This window comes from Misgurnus anguillicaudatus, unplaced genomic scaffold (genome assembly GCF_027580225.2).
Source record: "Misgurnus anguillicaudatus unplaced genomic scaffold, ASM2758022v2 HiC_scaffold_34, whole genome shotgun sequence".
NCBI lineage: Eukaryota > Metazoa > Chordata > Actinopteri > Cypriniformes > Cobitidae > Misgurnus > Misgurnus anguillicaudatus.
The window spans coordinates 5,437,081-5,464,859 of record NW_027395284.1 but is presented as its reverse complement, the minus strand read 5'-3'; the positions used below and the strand labels follow the sequence as shown (position 1 = coordinate 5,464,859).

Here is a 27,779-nt window from a genome sequence, read left to right as displayed (position 1 = left end):
ATGAGAAGAGATATAACAAGATAGCTTAAGACAGATTTCCCACCTGCTTTTTGAACGACTATTTGAATAGTTTAGTTCCAAAACACGATAAACGCCATTTATTATTATTTTTTAAATGTTACCACCCAAATCAGTATTATATCAGGTCAGTATTTAAGAGTAAATTCTTAATTTTATGCAAAATTCAATATCCGCCATGTTATTCTGTCATCTTTTTCCCCTAAACGCAATAAACGCTGCTCCTCCTCTGCAGAATGCAATAAATCCGCTCAACAAATCACAGCGCACCATTCCACGCATTGTAAACAACAATGGCGGCGCATTGAATATACGGAATCCTAGTTTTCCTCATCTTGTACTTGGTGATCAACAAACAAACCAAAACAAAATAATACTTTAATGGCATTAATAAACCTGTGGTGGTTTTCTGTGACGGGGAAGAAACGCAAGCCATCTAATAATTTACACAAGACGGAAATATGCCGGTTGCTGGTTCTCAGACGACAGCATCAAGCTTCTGTCATGCTAACACATTGACCCCAGAGATCTTATGAAAAACTTTCCATTATTTTACGCGAAGCCAACAAAAATCAAGCAGGACCAAAACATTTTACAGCTGATCGGTGTGAAAAAGCTCAGCGACAACGTCTCAAGTATAACCGCATTGTTCTTAATATGACAAAATAAGTGTTTTGATTAATGCCATTAATGTTTATTTTTTATCAGTGTATACCACTATTCAACTTAATGAATATAACATGGCAAAGATGAATGCACATTTATACATGATTCAAAGAAAAAGGTCATGGATTTAATGCATTTTGCGGAAAAAATGTTTTTATAATGAATCTTTGAAAATCAAATTATGGATTTGAATTTATGTTTTTATAACCTAAAGATGTTATGTTAAAGTTTGTAACAGAAAATAGTGTTTTTCATCCTGTCATTTTTGGAATAGAAAACACGTTTTTACCGAAATTAGTTAAAATGGATTTATTGCGTTTTGGAACCAAACTCTTCATTTGTACTATAGGCGGTGACCTCACTGCCTACGAGAAATTTTCTGCATAGCCGGTTTATTGATTTGCATGTAAACAAACGCCTGAAAATAGGTTTCTATAATAAGCAGATTTTTGATAGTTATCCGCTTATACTCAATGTTTCTTGCAGTAACAACAGTCATAATTTAGTATGCAAATGTAGCTGTTTGGCCAACACATTGCACTTGCCTGTTGTTTGTATGTAATGAGCGTTCTTGTTATTACTGCTGTGGCCATAACAAATCACACTAAGCAATAGAAATTATTGAAATGTTTGTGCCGTTAAATGTTTGTGCCATTAAAAGTTGATGTGTATTTCAGGTGGCTATAAACATTTAGACTAAACAACTGACTCGCTCAGCAGCATCGTCTTAAAAGTTTTGCTTTGCCAATGACAAACTTTTGCGTTTCAAACTGTTTACCTGAAATCAAGCTTGCACATCTTGAAGTGTTGGTGTATACTTTCGCTGAATGTGATTTTTTTGGCATTACGTGCCAATTTTCACCCTCTCTCTGAAATAATTGTGTAGTTCTCCTTTATTGTATCTGTATTATTTAAAGGTGCATTGTGCATCTTCTTAAAATATCTCTTGACAATGCAATAAAATATACATAACTATATTATTAGTGGCGTATAAAGACCTTCCAAAATACTGTATTTTTTATAACCTTAGAATGAGCTGTTTTTATCTACATACACTGCGGGTCCCCTTACATGGAGATCGCCATTTCACGACGCCATAATTCCTTAAAGGACAAACTGCTCTACAGAATGCATTTTGTCACTATGTTGTCTCAGATGATGACATGTTGGTCCTGTGGAGGCTACCGTAGCTTTACTATGCGTTTCAAAAGGGAGGGGTGAGCTGTAGACTGATCCGCTGGTTGCAATTCACAGTCACACCTCTAGATGCCGCTAAAAATACACACAGTGCACCTTTAAAAATATAAATAATCCTCTATTATGATTGTGAAATGAGTAACAAGACTTAGTTATGAGTTGCACTTCTGCAGTCAGGTCACACAGTTTTAAAGCTTTTCCATTTTTCAAAAACGCTGTTTGGCAAATCCTGCATTTAATTGCGACCATATCACAACACATTCAGTTTGAAATGACTGCAACATTGAACGGTCAGAAAAAATGAATAAACCTAAAATTAAAATAATTTAATAGTAATTGATGTAAATGTGGATGTTTTCCACATCAGCTTCAATAATTGTTAGGGAATTTCGATTTCTCAAAATTGCAGTATGATTGCATTGCTCATAGTGTTTTTCCTGAACAGATAAAGATGAATGAGCTATTTGACAATAATAGCACCTTTCAGACAGAACCTCTAACACGTAGTCAGACACTAAACTATTGTTAGATATTACAATCACCAGGTTTAGAATTCTGTTTCTTGGATGTCTCTTTGTTTCTAAAGTGTAAATTCAAGTGGCTGTTGAGGGCAGATGCTGTGAACATCTTTGCCGCGGTTTTGTCCCGTTCCTGCTACCAGACAAATCATATTAAGCATGTGTTAATTGCTTCTGCTTAGAAACCACCTTCACCAGCGTCCTGTGAAGTGTAAAAATAACTCCAGAAAGAACAAGTGATTGACCTCAGGAGGGAGACATATCACATGACAAAAAACTGCCAGTGTGATACGTTTGGCTTCCTCTCCCGTTTATTGTATTGTTTTTATCTCTTTATTTAGATCAAGAGAAAGTCACCATTTTCGACAAGACAGAGGTGAACCTGGTCGCTTTCCGTCGAACGATTTACCTCGCCATCCAATCAAGGTGAGTTGAACAGCTTAAAAGCCCACCAGAAATAATCTGTGCAAAGGTTCAATTTGTCTGGAATCGAATAACAACCTACATTGGATTCCCACAAGCATGGATAAGACCCTGCAAGGCTTTATAGTTTATTTAGATCTTAAAACAGCAGCTTAAGTTATTTTTATGTTTTCAAGACCAAAACTCTCAGAGCCCCCTCAGGGTTCCAGCACACACAGATTTGATTAATAATACGTCTTTTTGGTTGTTTTTAATTTAATTTTAACGTCAAGGAGTAGCAGGCGAGCGTCATGGATCAGTAACCGCTGTTGTGGAAAAAATCCAGATCAAGATGGATTTAAAAAGTGTATATAACCATTCAGGCATCGTCCCTCAGTACAGTCGAGTCTTCTCATTGGTACTGAAATGGGCAGTAGGGTCATTCTTGTTGTGCAATACATAAATATTATTATAAAATTATAAATTAATAAATCATTAAAATAAAAATCATGGTGTTTTAATTTAAGTTCAGAATATCCTTCAGACATACAAATTATGATTTTATGAAAAAATATGTTGTTTGAAACTTTAATTTGCTATATAAAGACACCTGAATTATTTCCCAACTCTTTCCTTGCCATTGACGAGTTATCTCATCAATTAAGAGAAAATATTTGCATAAAAATGTGTTCCTGATGAGGTTTTAGGGTAATCTGTAATACCGCGATTCTCCACTAATGGCGCACTTACCCAATTTATAAAAAACTGAAGCAAAAAAATAATTTACTAATTTTAAACTCTGTGTATGTTTCGATAATTGTTCTGAATCTGATCTCTAACAAAATTCCTTTACAAAAATGCTATTATTTCAGCTTTTTGCTAAAAAAAATGTATTTTTAAAAAATAACCATATTTTTAAGCAGGGAAAAATATAGATATGATGAAACATTTTTTCCGTTTTGTTTGTTTATTGTTTGTTTGAAATCAGATGGTATGTTCATTCATTTGATATATTTGTATGTCTATATATTTTTAGAAAAGAAAAAAATCTGAAAGGCATTGTGTGAAACTTTTGTAAAAATCACAAAAAAATGCTGGTGGGCAACTTTTCAGAAAATGGCTGCCGAGGAATGAGTTAATAGATGAACATGCCAATGTTTAAAGCACACAGCTGCTATGTCCGGTTTCACAATGCATACGTGAGCTGCACGTTTGCAGTAATAATTTTTTTATCGCTGCTGATCTTAACAGGTTGGAGTGTTCACGTGTGAACAGTGCAAAAGTAGACCTGAAGAAACAGTGCTTCAAACGTTTCAGTGCAGAGTCTATGCATCAATATATCTATGGCTCAGACTGCCTGATGCTCTCATTCAACTGTGTCGATGTGCTTGCTTAGGAAGCCAAGGCGCTACAAATGGCTGTTTTGAGTGTGCCTTTGATTTTCATCACTAAGGGACTTCTGTTATCCTATATAAGATGAAGTATATGATAGTGTTGTGAAAATGTATTGCATAGTAAGAGCGAACCAGCAGGTCCCTGCAGGCATTGTGGCTCAGTGTTGTGTTTACAATGGTTCCCCTCGCACGCAGTTTGAGACTGCTATATTTGTGCTTCTGTTCCACCTCCATTGACCTAAAGCTTTTTAAAAAGCCTTTATAGCAGAGAACTGTCGAAAGTGCAAAATCTTTCATCGCCTCAGGGATCTCAAGCACTCGTGCACCTAAGATGCAGCAGAGGCCGTTTCTGTATCGAGAGCTCAGCGTATAGCGGTCGAAATGGAGCTGCGCGTGCAGGCTGACCTTGTTTAACACAATCCTGGCTTTGCTTAAGATCTAACACGATGTGTAGCTTATGATGAGAGTTCATTTATTCAGATTTGCTGCATGTATAACAAGTCTTTAAATTTTCCACCATCTGGGAGGCGACTAGGGTAATAATCTTTAAACTTGCGTACTGGTGGTTGGATTCATCTCTTAAAACAGACTCGGCGAGAGGTAGCTATCCCATGTTGTCTTTGTCTCTGTAACTGCCCCTAAGTACAGAAAGAGGGCAGAGCAAAGGGAGACAAAGACTACAAAGGTTCTCGCTTTCTACTTACTGCTTTTAAGGCCTGGTTAAAACATAATTTCACCACAAATCATCTGCCCTTAGGTGAGGTTGGTGTATGGACAGGAAACTGTATGACCCGGTAGGAAATTAAATCAGCCAAGCATTTTTCTATTGAAACCTACGAGTGATATCACAAACTGTTGTTTTTGGGAAAGGCAGATTCAATCTCAAATTCCGAGATTGGTATTGGTAACAATTACGAAATGCGCCCCGTGTGGAAAAAAGGCGGAAACGATGCCTCAAGGGCGTGCCATAGTGAGAATGCGCGTCATCACAAAAAAAAGTTTTATCGTTCAGGTTTTTGACACGGGGGATTTAAATGCAGACGACTAGAAATGTCTCCAAACTGGACTAAAGCAGAGCTTCTCACTATCCACGCAGAAGCTGAGATCCTTCGTCAATAAACAAAACAGCCCGTCACATGCTCTTTTATGGTTTTATAATAAAAAAAATGCACGCACATGGTTTCTCGAGAGAGAAATAATAGATAGTAAGCAACATTAGACGATGCAGAAAAAACTTACCAAGTGCAGGACTTTAAATACGTCGTGTCTTTACGGGATCTTTACGCTATGTGTGTGATGCACGCACAGATTCAGGAAAATCATTGGCTGTGTGAATGAACCAAAAAACAAATGATCCAAGCCAAATCCAGGGATGCATTTTTGTGTATTTTCCATGATCTCTTTGTGAAAAGGGCTTAAGTGTTTGGTTTACTATATACTTCAGAAATAATATTGTCAAGATTCAGAGTCCCAGTTATGTCAGATTGGCTTGACTCATCCACACGTCCAGCCTGTAAACGAAAGCATTTAGCTGTTACCGCTTTACGTGCAAGACAGAGCAGAGATGTGTTTGTCAGCAGTTTGTGAAATTAGCCAATAGATGCAGAATGCCAGGAAAAATGTCTGAAAGACATGTGAAGCTCATGACCGCCGCAATTGTTTACTTTCCTGCCACACGGCATGTTTGTTGTCATGAGGTGACGTTTGGGTGCAATGAGGGAGCAGAATGCATATTGAATACAAAATGAAAAGTTATTAGTTTATTTTTTGTTATTTCATTTTTATTTCAGACTGCAAACTCTGCTAAAAAACAACATCATTTGCCACTATAGATTTAGTATATACTGTCATGATGTGATCAAATAAGCCCAGAAGTTTGGGTAGATCTTATAAAAAGCACTGAAAGCAACCTCCCTGGACAGACAGCAGGGAACAACCTATTTAGGATTAAAAACTCTTCTCTTTAGAGCAGACACATTTTGTAATGGATATGCATTTAAAGTTTAGTTTTCTCTTTGGTTTTTAGGACAGTATTACTATTCTGATAAGGATGTTATTTAATAACCTTTAACAGATGATGTCCCCTTATGCTGTAATAGGTGTTCTGCTTAATTTAATGCAGTCTGCTTCATATTTGTGACCCTGAACCACAAAACCAGTCATAGGACACACATGTATAATTGTTGCAATAGCCAACAATACATTTTGTGGGTCGGAATTATCAAAAATCATTAGGATATTGGGTAAAGATCATGTTGCATACAGATATTTTGTACATTTCCTATAACGAAAATGTATAAAAAATTTAGTGCTGGGCAAAGATTAATCTAGATTAATCTCATACAAAATGTAAGTAATTTTTTGCATAGTATATGAGTTTGTGCTGTGTGTAATTATTATGTATATATAAATACACACACATTCATGTATGCATTTAAGAAACATTTACACGTGTATATTTATTTATATTTTTATATATTCTATATGAAAAAAAAATATATAAATAAAACATTTCTTAAATGTGTGTGTGTGTGTGTGTGTGTGTGTGTGTGTGTGTGTGTGTGTGTGTGTGTGTGTGTGTGTGTGTGTGTGTGTGTGTGTGTGTTCACAGCACAAACTCATATATTATGCAAAAATTTCTTTTATTTTGTATGAGATTAATCTAGATTAATCTATGCCCAGCACTAAAAAAATTATAATTATTTTTAATTAGTAATACTCGTTGCTAAGGATTTTATTTGGACAACTTTAAAGGCAATTTTCTCAATATTTAGATTTTTTGCAACCTCAGATTCCAGATATTCAAATAATTGTATCTCTGCCAAATATTGTCATATATCCTTGCAAACCATACATCAATGGAAAACATGTTTATTCAACTGTTAGATGATATCTAAATTAGACGTCGACCGATTTATCGGCCGGGCCGATTAATTGGCCGATTTTTGTCATATTTTAAAAAATCGTCTTTGGCCGATTTTGCTGCAAAATTAGGCCGATTAATAGTAGAGCTGTAATCGGGCCTTAAAAGTTAGGCCCGAAATGTCCGGAGCCCGACAGAATGCAGCCCGAACCCGAACGAACATTTAGATTGACAGCTTTTTAAAAGCCCGAACCCGTTTACAGCCCGACATTATTTAAATGTGCGCACACACACAGCTTTTGTCAAGAATGAGAAATTTACACAGGTTTTAACATTATTTATTCATGACTAATAATCTACACGCCACTTGGAAGTTGAAACAAAGAAATAAAATAAGTCATCTGTAACATTGTAACATCTCATTCTAAATAGGCTTATGCAATACACTATAAATAGGCCAATAAAATTATTATTTCTTAACGAATTAAATTAAGATAATACATTCTGAATTAAGATGGGTATTTGGCAATAACGAAATTAAGAGAAAGGCTCCGCGGGATTTGCGTCGGCACTTCTCTCCATTAAGCCTACTGCCAACATTAGTCTATATCCTCTGTCTAAATTATGTATTTCAGACTCAATTCATATTTAGTTATACATTGAAAAACCTTTACTCACCAAGATTAGGCTACATGTTTTTGATGAGGAAAATCATTAAATCCACTGTAAATGAATTCAGCGCGGTCCTGCGCTACTGAGTGCATCCAGCAGCATTGAACTTGACCGCTCATTTACCTCACAAAGCCGGAGCGCAAGCCCGAGCCCGGCCCGAGCCCGTGTAAAATGTCAGAAATGAAGCCCGAACCCGCCCGAGCCCGTTGGGTTCGGGCAAAGATCTTCAGCTCTAATTAATAGGCAGGCGCATCTGCGGGCACCTAAGCGCTGTTGTAGAACTCGTGACGCTGCCTCTTGCTGCAACCAGATCGCTCCCGTGTGTGTGCAGCCGTGCCTTGTTCACAAACAGCTTTAGTAAACGATGGCAGGATCGCGCGAATTAAGCAGCCAGTACAACAGCGTGACGGGCTTATGTCTCGCGGTGCACTGTCCGTGCAAAGATAAGGCTCATTTCATGTGATTAATGAGTGATGATGATCTTTGTTTGCGTGACAGAGAGAGCAGAGTCGCGCGCGCACGCTTTCTGTCTTTTAACTGTCTCCCTGCTTTTATTACTCAAAACAAAACTGACTCGATGGCGAAAGGTCGGAAGACCAAATCATATCCACAGAGGAAATGTTTTTCGTGTTGTTACAGTAACACTTTGTTTACAGTTTTGCGCTGCTCAGCCTGGATTTGAACACCGTTCGATTCGCGAACTGACTCCTTTGAACGGATTCGTTTGAATAAACAGTTGAAACAACAGATCTGTCCCAACACTAAACTCACAAGACGTCACTGTCAGCACAATCAGTCACTTATAGCGCCTCAGAAATGAGAATGTAAATGTGTTTAGAAAGATTTTCCCTAAATAACAGTCTCAACTAAAAAACATAGACATTTACCATGTTAACTTTATGGTGAATAAATAATTTATCAGGTCTACCAAATAAGGAATTTATCCTAATGTTTCGTGGTCCATGGTCACATTTATATGTTTTACACTTCATTTCGTATGTGGTGCAGTTTAACATGCATATAAAATATTAAAATGTACGAATACCTGCTACTTTCATCTCTATATTTTATTAACAGATGACACCCAGAGGTTTACAGATGAGATGTAAAAGTTGACGTTTGCTTGTTTTGTTTTTTTCCCGCAGCTTGGACTTCGAAGAATGCGCCCACAAGTTGATAAAAATGGATTTCCCTGATAGCCAAACGGTACGTAAATAAACGCTACCGCTCTTTCTAAACCCCGCCGGTCTGTCTTGGTTTCCGTGTCTTTGCGCACAGCTGTTTATCAGAAGCTTTTAACTTTATCTAAATATTTGTTTTCAGTCTCCGATGTAATTTGTGGTATTGTGGTCACTTGGGAAGCATTTGTCATCTTAATATCCCCGTTTTGCATTTTCACAGTGGGGAAAAGTGGTTGTTTTGACCAATGGCAACTGGGTGTTCCATCCTGTTTTAACAGATCAAATGCTTTTTTCTTGAAATGCTTATGATCGTCATCCTGCGGTTTTACGAATCAACTTGTGATTCAGGTCCATCATGGCTTTTCTCACTTTAGTTGTGCAGGAAATTCTGAATTTCTTACAATCTGAATGCTCTTTTTGGCTTTATCTATTAATCCGTCCGTTTGACTTTTATGAAAGAGATGAGATTTTAATTATGAGACTTTTGCCTGTTCCAAATGTGGACTGCCTTGTTAGATCATAAAGCTACAGATAAGCCCCTATGTTGTCCCCTGGGGGATTATTTGTGATTTCGCAAAATACACAGCAGTCATAACGGTTTTGGCCCTTTTAGAAGAAACTTGCACAGAGATGAACTATATCAAATAAAGTGGCATTGTGAGACCGGCCATAAATGGCATATACCCTTCAACCCCACCTCTGCTTCTTTTGGTCATGTGAGAAAAGAGTCAGCGAAGTGAATAAGATGAAAACGTTGTGCTTGGAGGCCAGAGGGACGATTGGTAAAAGGGGCAGCATCGTACAAATGTCTTCTTTATCACATCTCTCTTGCATGAGCTTAGGAGCTGGTTCGAAAGGAGAAATGCATCTTGTGCCCCATCAGCATACAATGATACACTATGTCTTTAAATCATCTATGAGAGACATTAATGCAGGCAGAGAGCATGCAGGAAAATATATAGTATATATCTCTTGAAAGAAGTATTAAGTACATTGATGACATGAAGATTTATTGACCTAAATGTTCGATGTACAGGCGACTAGCGAATGCATCAAGCCATAAATAGATTAAAAAGTGATTACCTCATTGCTCATATTTGCCAGTTTTTCAGTGGTGAGCTGTACTCAAATCTGCCAGAACCTGGCTGAGGTCCAGACCTACCACAGCCCCTGCGTCATCTCAAGCACACATACACCTGCATGGAAACAGCACGCGTATCTCCTCTCTGCCTTAACTCCCAAAACTAACTCTCAGAGGAAGACTTCGGTTTCCTTAACATCACTGTTTGATAAATAAGTTATTATTGGAAGTAGATCTCTTAAACTTGCAATCCAGAATTTGTGCCGCCCTATTAGGTTTGCTTTTTAAAAGGTATCTACGTCACATTAAAGTATAATGTACCAAATTTGATTTCGTCTTGATTTCATATGTCAGCCTAGTTTATTTCATATGATGGATGGACTATGGGAGGCATGTCATTAAGTAGGAATGAGACTAGGTATGCGCAGTGATTCTGTTGCGTCCTTGGAACCCACTGTGTTGACTCTCCTGGGCATTCGTACTAGAATAAACCGTCCTTGAGTGGTCTTCAGTGATTGCTGTTTCTACCCAGTAATCTGGTTAGGTTCACACATGGAAACCTGGAAGTATCTGGAAATGTAAAAACAGCTTTCCCAGCCTCATGGAAACTGTTAAACATTCATTTTACTGGTCATGCTCTGCTCTGAAATATTTTATTGGCTGGAAATTAAAGAGCTCAGCTTGCTAAGTGCGTCTGACATGTTTTCTTGTAAATTTGCATTTTTATAAGACTCTTAACCTCTAACATCTTTTTTATTCATAAAAAAGCGTATGATAAATGTGTGTGAAACCTAGAAATGCAATGATCCCAAAGCCACAAGTCTAAAGAAGTTATGTTTCACGTTTGAGGTCAATAGGCCCAAAAATGAGGTTCTTGCAAGGGTTTTTGTAAAACTCTAGTGCCTTTTCTAAGTGCCAGTCACTCCCAAAATAAAAGTCTTTTGTTTACATGCATGCACGTTCGTTCTTATTATTGTTTATCCTTATGTTAGCATTTAAAATGCAGTTTCCACACCAGGAAATAAAACGTCAGACAAAGATCGTTGGATTTGTTATCTAATTGGCTACACAATCTGTCTATCATTATTTTCCATCAACTGATTGGAGGAACGAGCGAGTCAAATGACATCACTATTTTTGACAGCGCTGTTTGGATATTATGTATTATACTCCCGCCTACTTTAAAAAACTAAGTTTGAACATGGGTTTACGTGTTTACTAGAACCTAAAGTGTAATCTCATATACAGTGTTATGACGTAAATAGTCCTCAGATTGTATATTATATTCCATTACAAGATGGTCATGCGAAATTGGATGTAAAAAGCAAACTATATATCTATATTTCATGGATTATACGCATTTGTGGACAAAAATGGTCTTTGGATGTATTCTATTAGACGGTTTTCATGGGTTATTCACACATCTGAAACAGACTGGATTCGACTCGCGATCATTATATCAACACAAAGGTAAGAAGTCCTGTTTATATTTTGCATGTTGTCATCTGGACTTCTGTAACAAAATACTATATTTATGATGCTAGAGCATTTGCATCTCAAAACAGAGACCATACACTGATGCTAAACCCGTAGACCTTATAAACGATGTATAGTAATGTTAATATTATTAATGTTTGTAGACAGTAGGCTATTTGGATATTGTTAGCAGCGTTAAAAAAACTGACGTAATCCCGCCCACGAATTAGTGCACGTCGAGAGGTTAATAGATTCTACCAACAAACCGGTATTTCTGAATGGCCCGAGGCTGAGATTAAGTGGAATTGAAACAAAAGTATTTAATGGATGTATAATCCGTGCCGAGAGCATTCGCTTAATTTCATTATATCATTTTTGACGGATGTGGCTTTTAGTGGCTTTTGCATTTAAGCTCCTCAATTGTTCTTGAGCAGACCCTGATGTCTAAACAAAGTGATCAAATAGATTTTATGCATTGATCTGAATGATTTGCTGGATTGACTTTTAGAACCCGTTGCTAGTTATCACAATTAACTGGAAATTAATTGGAAAGAAATGTGTAAGAGTCTTGCAGAAGGAAACGAGACAACTGTGATATCGGCTGTAGTCCCAGGCCAAATAGTTGTAGTGACATATTCTGTCATTAGCTTTCTGTTGAAGGAAAATCCCACCGGAGGATGTAATTAGCTTTGACGTTTAAGATGGATGACTATTTAAAGACAGGAATGTTGCTTTAAACCCTATACAGCTGTGTCTGATTGGCTGGTGTCACTGTTAGGGTGGAACTTGGTTACAATCTGCAAAGTGGTTTAAAAAAAAATGAAAATGAGAGCAGTCCACAGCTGAAAAACATACACTGGACGTTTTTGTCTGAAAAGTTTCATTAAAATGACTGTTTTCTTGTTCTCCACAGCTTTATTGTTAGTTACGTGAGTTGTACTGTTGTGTACTGCTATTGTGTACATAAGTGTTATAAGTTGACAATATGTAAAAAATACCGAATGTCATCCACTGACTAAGCTCCAAGAATCACAGATGACTCACCGTTATTCAACCTTTATAGAGTTTCTAACAATCTTTTATTTCTCTCTGAAGGTTTATTTCTTTTCATGCTCAGAAAAATGAAGCCTGCCACGTGAAATCGTAAAACTGTGTTTATATGAAATTGTCAAGGGCAGATGAATCGAAATCACCCAAAAAATCTTGACTCATTTCCAGCCTTTTTGGTTCAGGCCGTGCCAACACATCAATGCTTTTTGCTTTAAAAGACATTTGTAAAATATTTCACAGGTCACATTTTTAAGGTGCCTGTGAAAATTGGTGAGGACGATTGCGATTGACGTGTAGTAGTTGCTGTCTGGCAGCAGAGCTGATGGTGTGATTATTGGTCTTGTGAGTAATAAACACATCATAAGTCCAGGATGAATCATGGGACTTTATAAAAAGGCTGTTCATTATTTGACCACATTTCTGCCTCTGCCACGGTCACTTGGAAACCGAACGTATGGATTGAATACATCAAGCTAAATGACTCTTTGACTGTGTTCAGCTAGTGTAGATGATTTAGATGCATCACACGGCATTAATCAAATGATGATTCATATTGCGAAGAACTTTTGTTGCTGCATGTGTTTGTCATTGAATGTATAGAAAATGTTTTAAGGTTATTTAGCTTGAATTTACAATTAATTTAAACTTTCTTAACTAGCGAGGTGTTGCTATAAATGCTAAAAATAAAATTGAAATAACTTAAGCTAATTTAGCAATATAACTTTTTATAATTTATAGCAACTAGTCAAAAAAAATGTTTAATTATTTGTTGATTAAACTTAAAAATTTAAGTGCAACAAGGAATTTTTTACTGTGTGTGTGTGGTCTTATTTTACTCAGGATAATGTCTTTAATTTTGTTTAGTTTGGTTTACCGTATTTTCTAGGGGTGGCACGGTTCACAAAACCCTCGGTTCGGTTCGTATCACGGTTCTATGGTCACGGTTCTCGGTTCAGTACGGTTCTTGTTGTTATTTTTTTAACACTCAGAAATGTATTCTCTTATTAATGTATTAATTATCCATAATTTAGGATACAGTATTAAAAAAAGTTATATCATGTAATCATGCACAAACTGAATTCGACTTTAAGCACATTATTGGGAACATCCCTGAGGAAAGCCAGGCGAGATTTTGATACAGCGAGAGGGAAGACATGATGATTTCAACATGCTTTTCATTTATTTGGCAAAAAAGAGAATGTGTATTGCCATCTACATGAACTTTCTGTGCATTTTTAGCACACAAAGATAAAAATGCCAACTTCAGCGTAGCTTTAAGATTTATCACTGAGAGGATGCTTAAATACTGCAGAGAGAATATGTGAACGAGAGAGAAACATAACGTTTACACGTGTTATATTTAAATCCGTCTCTTTTGTCCACTTTTGACCATTTCTGTCCTGATTACTTTAAGGGGCAGTTTATGAAATAAGATCGCGCAACTTTCACACGCTATCAAAATGAAACTACGCGGAAATCAGTCGCTTTCGTTTTATCAACGAAAGGCTAAAAATAGCGCTGAATACGAAAAGACGTAAAACAGTGTTCATTACCTTAGATTAGATAAATGGTCGGAGAGAAGGCTGTCGCGTGTGGCTGTATCTATTGTTTTATTTCCGCTGTCATCATAGGTAACATGAAATAAAAATGTTTCCACACACCAAACTTATACGGCGCTGCCGGCTGGCGCATCCTCCAACTGCGGGCAGACTTCTTTTTCTCTCCCTCTTGCCATTTCTACACGTAACATGACCGGCAGCACTCACTCTCCACACCAGTCACCTCTTCTTTCGCGCTATTCGCGAAAGGGGAACACGCTATCCGAGGTCACATACAGGGCACGAGGCTACATACATTGCGCATGCCATGAACCGTTGAACCGTGCGACACACACGCGCTCCGAACCGAGACAAGCGAACCGAAAGGTTCGGATTTTTTTCATGAACCGTGCCACCCCTAGTATTTTCTGAACTGTAAGGCGCACTTTTTTTTCATAGTTTGGCTGGTCCTGCGACTTGAGCCCTTTTCATACAGACATTCCGGAAAATACACGTAAAATGCATCCTGGATTTTCCGGAATCATTAGATTTTTTGTTCATTCACACTGCCATGATTACCCGGCATCTGATGGTCCCGGAAAGACACGTGACCTGTTGAAAGTCCTGACCTCTCTTCTCTGCAGCGTCTGAAGTTTGCATATTATTTATTATTTCTCTCTCCAGAAACCATTTGCTTGCATTTTTGTTTATGATAAGACTATAAAGGAGCGCGTGAACACATAGTTCTATGCTGGTGAATGATCTCAGGTTCAGAATGGATATTTGACGAGCTCCCTGATCTCTGCTTTAATAGTTTTCAGATATTTCTCATTGTGATTGTTTATATGCATTTAAAACCTGCATTTTGAGGAGCTGAACGATATATCTTGTTGGGATGACGCGCAGGTATTTTCGTTTATTATAGCTCAAATGAGCACGTGACGCGATATTCTTTTATGCTGCTGAATGATCTCCGTTTCAACGCAGTAAGTGACGAGCTAACTTACCGGATATCTGCTTCAGTCCAGTTTGCTGACATTTCTCGTCGTGAATGTTGTAAATCCCTCATTTTAAAGAGTTGAACCAACTTCATGTTGCCATGACACGCGCGTCCTCACTATGGCACGTGCGTCATTGTTTATGCGACACATTTATCATTTCCTGATAACTGCTTCAATCTAGTTTGCAACATTTCTTGTGGTGAATGTTTATATGCATGTTATCTCTCATTTTAAGGAGCTGAACCCTAACTTTTGTTGTGATGACGCGCGCGTCCTCACTACGACACGCCCAGTACGGCATTGTTTCGGCTTCTTGTTCACACAGAGGGTTTTCCGTGTATCTGACCTAGGTCCTCTTTCCGGCAACAATCCCAGAAGATTAACGGGACGAGTTTGTGTTCACACAGACGCTTGTCTGGCAATTTTACGGGTATTTTCTGGGACCAAAGGTCTGTGTGAATGGGGTTTTATAGTCAGGTCCGAATTGTAAGTCAGGACGGACACCTGTTCAGCCTGCTGTTCTGTGTGCTATTGTTTAGTTGAATAACTTGCCTTTCCAGATTAAATGTCTGTTTTTCGGCTTGGATTTTGTAAAATAATTTTCTAAATAAATGCAGGGTATAGTCCACTGCGACTTACATTTTTTTTCGTCTTCATGGCGCATTTTTTAATTGATGCGACTTATACTCCAGAGCGACTTATAGTCCGGAAAATATGGTATATTGTCAATTTTCTGGAGGTTTCGTGCAGCATTTAAAAGATTTTTATATTTTTAAAGAACCTGGTGCTTGTCTATGTATTACTTGGAACAAAAGGTCTTCTCAGGTCCTAAGAAATGTACCCGACCCGAAATGATCCCAAATCACTTTTTTCCCGAACCCGACGTGCATAAATCTGTTTTTTTAAAGAAAGACCTGACCCAAGACAAACCCGAGAAAATTATAATAAATCGATGGCAATTTTTTTAGATGTACTTTTAAAATGTATCACTGAAAATTTATCACACGATGTCACAAGCGTTCTTGGGAAACAAAGGAGGGTTTGGTAAAGGACATCTACGCGCACACGCACGTTATTTCGGGTTGTCTCGGGTCCGTTCGGCTAAACACATTCATTTTTAATTACTCGAGACCCGATGCCGCTATTATATTATTATACCCGACCCGTGTCCGAGGCACACGTGAAACTTTTAGAAACAAACCTCGGGCCGTTGGACCTCGGGTTTAGGATCTAGGTGGATCTGTGAAGACTTCTACTTGGAACCACAGTTCTAGTGTGCTTTGTGTTGTTGCCCAGGTGCTGTTACGTGGTTTATGATGTTGTTTAATTGAGGTTATTGCTTCGTAGTTGTTCTAATTAGTTGTGTGGTTTCTTAACTGAACATTCAAAACTGAATTTTCTTGTTTTTAAAGTGACAGATCTGCACACTTTGATCTATTCCACTGTGACAAGTTTATTTTACCTAATCATCCAGTAAGAGGTCTTTGTTGTGCATACTTCCATCGGGTGGTACAGTACAGTACCGTACGCAATTATGTCTATTTCCAATGTCAGGGAGTACTCAAATAAGTATTAATCTTTCCCAGTACCCATCAACATATTTTTAAATGCTTAATTGCAATATCAAAATAACTTATAGTATATCAGATCAAAATCATTGTCACTGCAAGTTATTAATTGGACTAACTTTTTTGTGTCATTGACCACAACAGGCCAAGCGAGTTTGCATGACCCACTTTATCCCACTGTGCGACCCACTGTTTAAAAACTTGTGCTTTATATTATCTTTATCACTTGAAGCAAGAACAGAATCTGCTTTCATGTTTTTTCATTGTTGTTAACTGTGTTGCTTTCTTTTTCGGGTGAAAATAATGTCAATCGCTTACATGTCCTGAATGGTTCTGTACCTTTATACTTAATGCTTCTTACTTAAGGCTTTAGCAACACAAGTGATAAGAGTTCACTTTCTCCTAGTTTTTTTTTTTTTTTTTTGATTGCAGTAGGATTTTTTGCTCTTATATAGAAGTCTTACTGTGTTGTGATATATACTGTAGGTAAGTGGTTATTGATTGTCTGACTTTCAGTTCGTTTGATTTGACAGCACCGCCTGTTTTCCTGTGGAGCAAATGAAATCGATTGCCATTGTCGAAGTATCTTTGAAATGATTAAATCCCTTAAAATGTTTCGGCTTGTTCTTCATGTTCTGCAGTCTTCAAGCCCAATGTCATTTTGTCATCGGTTTGCATCAATCTTTCCGGAGCAGATGGACAGTCATCTGTGGGAACAGTCTTGCTGTGCACGATTACAGATTACACAACACGGACGCTCTTTTTTGCTCTCTTCCTATCATTTCTCATTTCAGAAATGATTTCTGTTGAGGAGGAAATGCTTCTGTCAGGTTCGTTTCAATCACAGCCTTCACCTGCAGTTTCTGATGGTGTTTTGGCAGTCATAACAAAGAAACTAAAGTTACTAAAGTTAAAGTTTAGTGTCTGGAGCTCAAATGAGCCACAGATGTAGTAAAAAAAAATCAAGAGAGCTGCTTTGAACACGTAACCTTGTGTTTCCTTTGAGGGAGGAAGGTTGTATCTGTAGGAAGGATAACAGCTGGTCGCCATGGGCTTTCAGTTCTTTGACCTGCAGATGGATTGATTGGGGATAGATGGATAAAAGGATAGGTGGATAAAAGAATAGACGGATAAAAGAATAGATGGATTAAAGGATGGATAGATGGATGGATGGATAAAAGAATAGATGGATAAAAGGATAGATAGCCATATAAGGGATGGATAGGCGTGTGGATGGATAGAAGGATAGGTGGATAAAAGGATAGATAGCCATATAAGGGATATATAGATGGGTGGATGGATAGAAGGATATTTGGATAAAAGGATAGATGGATGGATGGACAGATATACGGATTTATGGATGGATGGATAAAAGAATAGATGGATGGGTAGACAGATATACAGATGGATGGATAAACAGATATACAGATGGATGGATGAATAAAATGATAGATAGCCATATAAAGGATAGATAGACAGATAAAAGGATGGATGGATGAAAACAAGTGGATAAAATGATAGATGGATGGATGGACAGTTATACATATATATGGGTGGATGGATAAAAGGATAGATGGATGGATAGACAGATATACAGATAAATGTATGGATGAATAAAATGATAGATAGCCGTATAAAGGATAGATAGACCAATAAAAGTATAGATGGATGGATGGGTGGATAAAAACACAGGTGGATAAAAGGATAGATGGATGTATGGATCAATATATGGATGATGGATGGATAAAATGATAGATGGATGGACGGACAGATATACGTATGGATGGATGGATAAAAGGGCAGATGGATGTATAGACGGATATACAGATGGCTGGATAGACAGATATACAGATAAATGGATGGATGAATAAGATGATAGTTAGGCGTTTAAAGGATAGATAGACGGAGAAAAGGATGGATGATGGATAAAAAGTTTAAAAACACAGGTGGATAAAGTGATAGATGGATGTATGGATCGATATGGATGATGGATAAAATGATATATGGATGGATGGATAAAAGAAAAGATGGATGGATAGATGGATATACAGATGGCTGGATAGACAGATATACAGATGGATGGATGGATAGACAGATATACAGATAAATGTATGGATGAATAAAATGATAGATAGCCGTATAAAGGATAGATAGACGGATAAAAGTATAGATGGATTGATGGGTGGATAAAAATACAGGTGGATAAAAGGATAGATGGATGGATGGATCGATATATGGATGATGGATGGATAAAATGATAGATGGATGGACGGACGGACAGATATACGTATATATGGATGGATGGATAAAAGGGTAGATGGATGTATAGACTGATATACAGATGGCTGGATAGACAGATATACAGATAAATGGATGGATAAATAAAATGATAGTTAGGCGTTTAAAGGATAGATAGACAGATAAAAAGATGGATGATGGATACAAAGTTTAAAAACACAGGTGGATAAAGTGATAGATGGATGTATGGATCGATGTGGATGATGGATAAAATGATATATGAATGGACGGACAAATATACGTATATATGGATGGATGGATAAAAGAAAAGATTGATGGATAGACGGATATACAGATGGCTGGATAGACAGATATACAGATGGATGGATGGATAGACAGATATACAGATAAATGTATGGATGAATAAAATGATAGATAGCCGTATAAAGGATAGATAGATGGATAAAAGTATAGATGGATGGATGGGTGGATAAAAACACAGGTGGATAAAAGGATAGATGGATGTATGGATCGATATATGGATGATGGATGGATAAAATGATAGATGGATGGACGGACGGACAGATATACGTATATATGGATGGATGGATAAAAGGGTAGATGGATGTATAGACTGATATACAGATGGCTGGATAGACAGATATACAGATAAATGGATGGATAAATAAAATGATAGTTAGGCGTTTAAAGGATAGATAGACGGATAAAAGTATAGATGGATGGATGGGTGGATAAAAACACAGGTGGATAAAAGGATAGATGGATGTATGGATCAATATGGATGATGGATAAAATGATATATGAATGGACGGACAAATATACGTATATATGGATGGATGGATAAAAGAAAAGATGGATGGATAGACGGATATACAGATGGCTGGATAGACAGATGTACAGATGGATGGATAGACAGATATACAGATAAATGGATAGATGATTAAAATGATATATAGCAGTATAAAGGATAGGTGGATAAAAGGACAGGTGGATAAAATGATATATGGATGGACAAATATACAGATGGATGAATGGATAAAATGATAGATAGCCATATAAAGGATCGATAGACGGATACATTTTTGGATGGATGGGTATAAGGACAGGTGGATAAAAGGAGAGATGAATTTATAGACAGATATATGGATGGATGGAAAAATGATAGATAGCAGTATAAAGGATTGATAGATGGATAAAAGGATGGATGGATATTAGGATAGTTGGGTAAAATAATAGATGGTTGTATAGACGGATATATGGATAGATGGAAAAATGATAGATAGCAGTATAAAGGATAAATAGACGGATTAAAGAATAGATGAATATAAGAATACGTGGATAAAAGGAAAGAAGGATAAAGGGATAGATATATTGATGGATGCATGGATTGATGGAAAAATGATAGACAACAGAATAAAGGATAGATAGACGAATAAAAGTATGGATAGATGGATGGACGGATAGATAGACGGATGGATAGACAAAATGATGGATAGGTAAAAGGATAAATGGATAAAATGATAAATAGCCGTATAAAGGATAGACGGACATATAGATAAATGGATGGATGGATGGATGGATGGATGGATGGATGGATGGATGGATGGATAAAAGGATAGATAAATAGATGGATGAATAAAAGGATGGATGGATGATATATAGATTGATAAAAGATAGATGGATGAATAGATAAATAAAAGGATGGATTGGTGATTAAAAGGATGAATGGAGATAAATGCTAAAGTTGAAGCAAATGTATTAAACCTTCCCTCTTTTCAGCAAATCTAATTTAATGCCAGACTGCAGATCACCCGAGTTGAATTTGTAAATTGATGGTGTGCTTGTCTGTCTTTCTGATAAGCATGAGCTCCTCTGTGAAGTTAAGGCTTATGAAATCAATAGTCTGATGGGGTAACTAAAATAGTGCTGAAGATCCAGTGCCATTCATTACAGCTGTAGATGTATTCAAGAGCAAACTTGTCTAGGTGGAAATGATTGTGCTGTTCAGGACTCTGGAGATCAGGTGAACCACAGGTGCAAAGGAGGAAGGCCTAAATGCTGTTTTTGAACACGTAATTCCCTCATGTGAGTCTGCGTGCAGGATCACTGCAAGCATCGGTCGAGGGAACGGTCACAGGGGGATTTCAGCCCCTTGACCTAAAGAGATTCACCTGACATAAACTCAGCAGGATTTTTCTCCACCGTGATTCTCTTTGCACGCTTGCCGATGGATTGAGGGATGATGTTTTTGAGTATATCTGGCAGTGCAAATGAGAGTTTGAATTTATCAGCTCCTGCTTGGTCTGGTGCACAGTATTACTGTCAGTGTCATCAGAGCTTTTTCTGAAGCACAAGCAAAGTGCTGTTAATGAATAGAAATTCAAATCAAAGATAGATAGTAATGGCAGAAAAGCCTAAGCCAAATACAATATGTATACTTTTTATTTAAGATATATGGATGGATGGATAAAATGATAGATAGCCGTATAAAGGATAGATAGACGGATAAAAGGATGGATAGATAAAAGGACAGGTGGATAAAAGGATAGGTGGATGTATGGACAGATATAAAAATATATGGATGATGGATGGATGGAAAAATTATAGATAGCAGTATAAAAGATAGATAGACGGATGGATGGATAAAAGGATAGATGGATGTATAGACCGATGGATGGATGGAAGGATAAATGGATAGATAGCCGTATAAAGGATAGACAGATAAAGTATGGATGGATAAAAGGATAGATGGATGTATGGACATATATTGATTGATAAAAGTATGGATGGATGGATAGAAGGACTGGTGGATAAAAGGATAGATGGATGGATAAAATGATGGATAGCCGTATAAAGGATAGATTGACAGATAAAGGATGGATGGATGGATGAATTGATAGATAGATAGATAGATAGATATAAGGACAGGTATATAAAAGGATAGATCGATGTATGGACAGATATAAAGATATATGGATGGATGGAATATTGATAGATAGCAGTATAAAAGATAGATAGACGGATAAAAGTATGGATGCATGGATAGAAGGACAGGTGGATAAAATAAGGATAGATAAATGATGGATAACTGTATAAAGGATAGATGGACAGATAAAGGATGGATGCATGGATGGATGCATGATGGATGGATAGATATAAGGACAGGTAGATAAAAGGATAGATGGATGTATGGACAGATATAAAGATATATGGATGATAGATGGATGGAATAATGATAGATAGCAGTATAACTCATAGATAGACGGATAAAAAGATGGATGGATGGATAGATAGAAGGACAGGTGGATAAAATGAGGATAGATGGATAAAATGATAGATTGCCGTATAAAGGATAGACAGGCAGATAAAAGTATGGATGGATATATGGATGGATATAAGGACAAGTGGATAAAAGGAGAGATGGATGTATAGACGGATATTAAGATGATGGACTGATGGAAAATGATAGATAGCAGTATAAAGGATAGATAGATGGATAAAAATATGGATGGATGGATAGATAGAAGGACAGGTGGATAAAAGGTTAGATGGATGGACATATATATGGATATATGGATGGATGGATAAAATGATAGATAGCCGTATAAAGGATAGACAGACAGATAAAAGTATGGATGGATGGATATAAGGACAGGTGGATAAAAGGATAGATGGATGTATGGACAGATATAAAGATATGGATGATGGATGGATGGAATAATGATGGATAGATAGATGGATAAAAGGATAGATGGATGTATGGACAAATATTGATGGATGGATAAAATGATAGATGGAAAAAAGATAGATAGCAGTATAAAGGATAGATAGACGGATAAAAGGATGGATGGATGGATGGATAGAAGGACAGGTGGATAAAAGGATAGTTGGATGGATGGATGGATGGATGAAATGATGAATAGATGTATAAAGGTTAGATAGATAAAAGTATGGATGGATGGATGGATAGAAGGACAGGTGGATTAAAGGATAGATGGATGGACATATATATGGATGGATGGATAAAAGGATTGATGGGTGGATGATAGATAGCCATATAAAGGATAACAGATACAAGTATGGATGAATATAAGGACAGGTGGATAAAAGGATAGATGGATGTTTAGACACATATAAAGATATATGGATGATGGATGGATGGAATTATGATAGATACCAGTATAAAGGATAGATAGATAGATAAAAGTATGGATGGATGGATGGATAGAAGGACAGGTGGATTAAAGGATAGATGGATGGACATATATATGGATGGATGGATAAAAGGATTGATGGGTGGATGATAGATAGCCATATAAAGGATAACAGATACAAGTATGGATGAATATAAGGACAGGTGGATAAAAGGATAGATGGATGTTTAGACACATATAAAGATATATGGATGATGGATGGATGGAATTATGATAGATACCAGTATAAAGGATAGATAGATGGATAAAAGTATGGATGGATAGAAGGACAGGTGGATAAAAGGATATATGGAACGGGTGGATGGAGAAATGCCTAAGCCAAATACAGTATGTATCCTTTTTATTTAAGATTATTTAAGGTTACTGTTTTTGTTCCTCTACCCGTGTGACTCTTTCCAGACTGCTATGAGATAAACCTTTCTGTCTCAAACTCAGTACGCTTTCCCATTACAACTGACACATCTGCCTTGCTGCCCGCAGGCACCTGTTAAAATGCTCATAAATGCTCACATCATGACATAATACCATCTCAGGCGTATTTCGAGTGCTTCATCAGCCTGATTGAGGATATTTAAGATTGTGTTTTGTATAGAATATTAGAGTTGCATAATAAAACAAAGCGCTACTGGAAACGGTTTATCATCTCAAATCTGCTGTGATCATCCTCAAACTTTATTTTTCTATTCAGAGCTTCATCTCCAGATGCTTAGTTTATGGTTGAGATTTCTTATATTTGTGTCTATCCCTCAACAGAAAGAGCTGTGTAACATGATCCTGGACTGTTGTGCCCAGCAAAGAACATACGAGAAGTTCTTCGGCCTTCTGGCTGGGGTAAGTCTGTCTCTATTCTTGTCTTCTCTCAAGCAGAGTTAATTTATTGTTTAATGTTTAAGTCACTACAAGCTGTTTACAATGCATAATGCAAACATGGATCTATGTCTGGCCTTGTTGATTATAACTGCAGGTACAACTGGCGTCATAATGTTTTTGTCTGCTTTTTCAAAAGTGTTTTATTTTAAAGTCCCACTGTGGTGAAAATCTAGTTTTATTGTTGTCTATATGGTGTTTTGAATATGTTTTAAGCCAAACCATGTGCATAGTATTTTCTCCATAAAATTCTAGTTTTTCAAAGACGGTCCTTGGATTTTTACATCTCAAACATGTAACCAATCACTTCAACACAGTTAAACAAGTAGATCAGTGGTTTGAGCTATAGACATTAAAGGGCACACTCACACTATCCAAACCAAACCGTGCTCAGGCGCGTTTGATCCCTGAAGCCTGGTTTGTTTGACTAGTGTGATCGCTCTGTTCCGCGCCCGGGCGCGGATTGGTTAATCGCGCCGCGGCCGGGTTGCAGAGGTGGGCCGGAGCGCGGTTCACTTGGGCTCAGGCCCGGAAGGCTGTAGTGTGAGCGCAATCACGCCTGAGCGCATTTCAAAATGTAAAGAAACGGCTTCTAAAATGAAATAAGGCAGGGCTGGATTTGAATTTGTCCATCGAGATCTGATTGGATCGTTTGAAGTTGGGTCGTGTTGCTAATTGCTAATCACTGCTAATCATCTTCTCCCGGACCCCGCCCACCTACCATACCATATGACCGGAAGTGAAGAGAGATCATTTTGAGGAGGGGAGGAGATTTGCATTTTTGATTCAAGATTTTTAAGCAAACACACATTTTTTTAAAATAATGAAGCTCACAGATAAGTCATTTCTTAATAATACCAGTGTTTCCGCTATATACATTCTACAGTGGCGGCCCGCCATGCCTAAAACATCCCCGCCACGCCTGCGGTTGTGGATAGAAGGGATACAGCAAACGAAATCTCGCTGGATGACCACTGTTTTATCCTTATCCTTCAACCAAACCCAACTCTAAACACAAAATTTCACACGATTGTAGGATGTATTTGTTGCTAATTTAGCCAGAACCGCTGTTTTCATCCTAATAATCCTACCTCCAAATCTAATCCTTAACTTTTCGGCATTTGCTGTATCCCTTCTAGACAAAACCCACGGCGGCAGCTCGCAAAAAAGCTACAGAAATGTCCGCCCTGCCAGACTGGCTGTCTTAGAAATAAATTCCTTTCTGGATTCGCGTTGTTAACTCATTTATAAATAAATCTCCTAAAGTATCATAATTTCTTCCATGGGTTTAGTTTAATGAACAAATAGATTTAAATCAACAGAGGATGATTAGGCTACGTCTCTGTTTTGAGAAATAATAATAAAATAAATAAGCCTATACGAAATATGTTACACTTAAATAATAATTAAATTGACAAAACAAATAAAAAAGTATTTGAGTTTCTGTTTTTTTGTGACGCGCTCTACAACCAAAGCAGCAGAAAGCACGTCATGTTTTTAATGATTTTAAATAAGCACAAAGTTTTCTCCTTATTGTGAGTTTACACAAATAAAAATACATAATTTGAAGTTTCGAATATTGTTTTACTTTTATCTTTATGACTATAAATTTAGGGTAATTTAAGGTGCAAGGTCATCACGCATTTGATGTTCACCGGCGCATACACGGACGCAGCGCAGGGCTGCGAGAAAAGACATTATTAAACTTTCGATTTAACATATTACGAGTTTTTTGGACATTCATTTGGAATCACTGTACTCATATTATCAACTTATCTGGTCATTAGTTATGGAGAATATAGGCTATAAGCGTAGCGCGCTGCTGACCGCTCAGCTGTCCGCTCAGCTGTCAGTCAATCTTCTGTGCTTTAGATCGACACTCACAAAGTTTCACATTAAATGATATGATATTTGTCCAAAAACAAAAGGCTAAATACTGAATACTACTTATATGCGACTGCAAGACATTAATAGTCGAATCTGTTTGTAAGGAAACTTACATTATTCCCGTGGAAGAGAAGAACGTTGGTAATAGAAACTTGAGGCAGACGGTGAGACTGTTTTATCTGTTTTCAGACGAAACGGCACGGTCGGAGTACCCGCGGGTGAACCGCATAATATTTGATGTAACGGGTGTAATAATAGGCTTTTCGCGTGTCATTTGCGTTGTAGATGCAGGTCAGGACTCAATAGACAAGAGTAAAATGCGGGTCTAACATCCAAGACCAAAATTCGACTCGTTTTTAAATGGCCCCGTGCTTTGTGTTTAAGATCTGTCTGAAGACCGTTAAAGGTTTCTATTCAACTGCGCGATTTGCGGTGTGACCGGCTCGGGGTCTTTATCAAATGGTCCGGGTGTGAAATAAAATTGCTGCTGATGGATGTTCGGTCAATCACAGCTGTGCGGATTATCAAACAGGACTGTGCGTGAGTTTGCAACAGCTCTGTAACGCTAAACACGAGCACAACTTGCAATGCACACTACATTAAAACTACAATGAAATATCCGAACTACGTACGTAGCTATGTAACGTTTTTTAAGAAAATAACATAGAAATAACATATCAAACATAGAAAAGCAATATGCTATAAATATAAGGAAAAGTAAATGACAGCATGAAAATGATAAAAAAAAGACATGTTGGTTTACTGTAGCCTATATTCTACTTAAAAAAAAATAATGTACATTTATAATCATCATGGGCGCCCCCTGCCGCCACAGCTGAAAAAAATCCTAGAGGAAACACTGAATACCACAATATGCAATATAGAAGACATTCTCAATCACACACACAAATACACAAAGCTATGGCTGCCACAGAGAGCATTTTTTACAGATTTGGCAAAAAACAGCCACAGATGCAAAGCAAAAATGTAAATTGGTGGGCTCTAATGCTCACACAGGTGCGTACACACACACACACACGTGCGCACAAACACAGGCATACACACAAAGTCACAGTAAAACTTACACACACATAAAGACACAAACACACACACACACACACACACACACACACACACACACACACTTACATTCAGTCAAATTTCTGTGGCATTTTATAGAAGACATTTAAAAATGCATCAAAAACTACAAAAAAAATTATACTATTTGAAATATTTATTTTTAATGTCCTTTCTAATGTTTATATAAACATAAATTCACAAAATGTATCACTAAAGTAGTGATTTGAGCAGTTGGCCACATCCAGTGAAATGAATGGGTCTCTATGGGCCTTTGCTGGTCGAAATGATTTATTTCCTTAACTGTAATTCTTGTTTTTTCTAAACACCTGATGGCCAAATTCAACACATAACATCTAGATCAATATCTTAAATTTTTTAAAACACATTTAGATAATAATTTATGTTAATTTTTCACAAAAATTTGATATTTTACAGGCAAGCTAATGGTGTAGTTGAGGAATTTAGTGATAAACAGGTACAAAAGTACTTAATATCTCCCAAAACACCGCATTAATGTATAGATGGGAAGTAAACAAAAAAAGTATATATTATTTGTATAATTTTTTGTAATCATTCTTTTAATTTCTGGAGTCATTTTTACCCCCACGGAACTATAACGCATACAGGAAAAAAATTGTTTAGTAAGCGAGGAAATTCATCATGATGTGATTGCAGCTATTCTCTGTGTAGAGTTATAAATATTTCAAGTGGTAAACAACTCAATGGCAATGTTGATGTGAAATTTCACCAGCTGTTTCTCTGTCTAAAAGTTGTATTTAATCTGTTTGTAGAGGTTTTGCTTGTTGAAGAAAGAATACATGGAGAGCTTCGAAGCTATCTTTCAGGA

At 37.2% G+C, this 27,779-nt stretch overlaps 1 protein-coding gene across 1 annotated transcript in view; it reads left to right on the top strand.

Moving 5' to 3' along the window:
• Nucleotides 1–27,779, top strand: part of LOC141363351 (pre-mRNA-splicing factor CWC22 homolog) — a gene marked incomplete at its 3' end in the record, with an annotated part of 48,600 nt that extends 20,821 nt beyond the window's left edge. Inside the window, 4 exon segments of the mRNA XM_073865994.1 lie at nt 2,741–2,825; nt 8,876–8,936; nt 23,852–23,929; nt 27,724–27,779. Coding sequence (XP_073722095.1) covers nt 2,741–2,825; nt 8,876–8,936; nt 23,852–23,929; nt 27,724–27,779 — 280 coding nt within the window.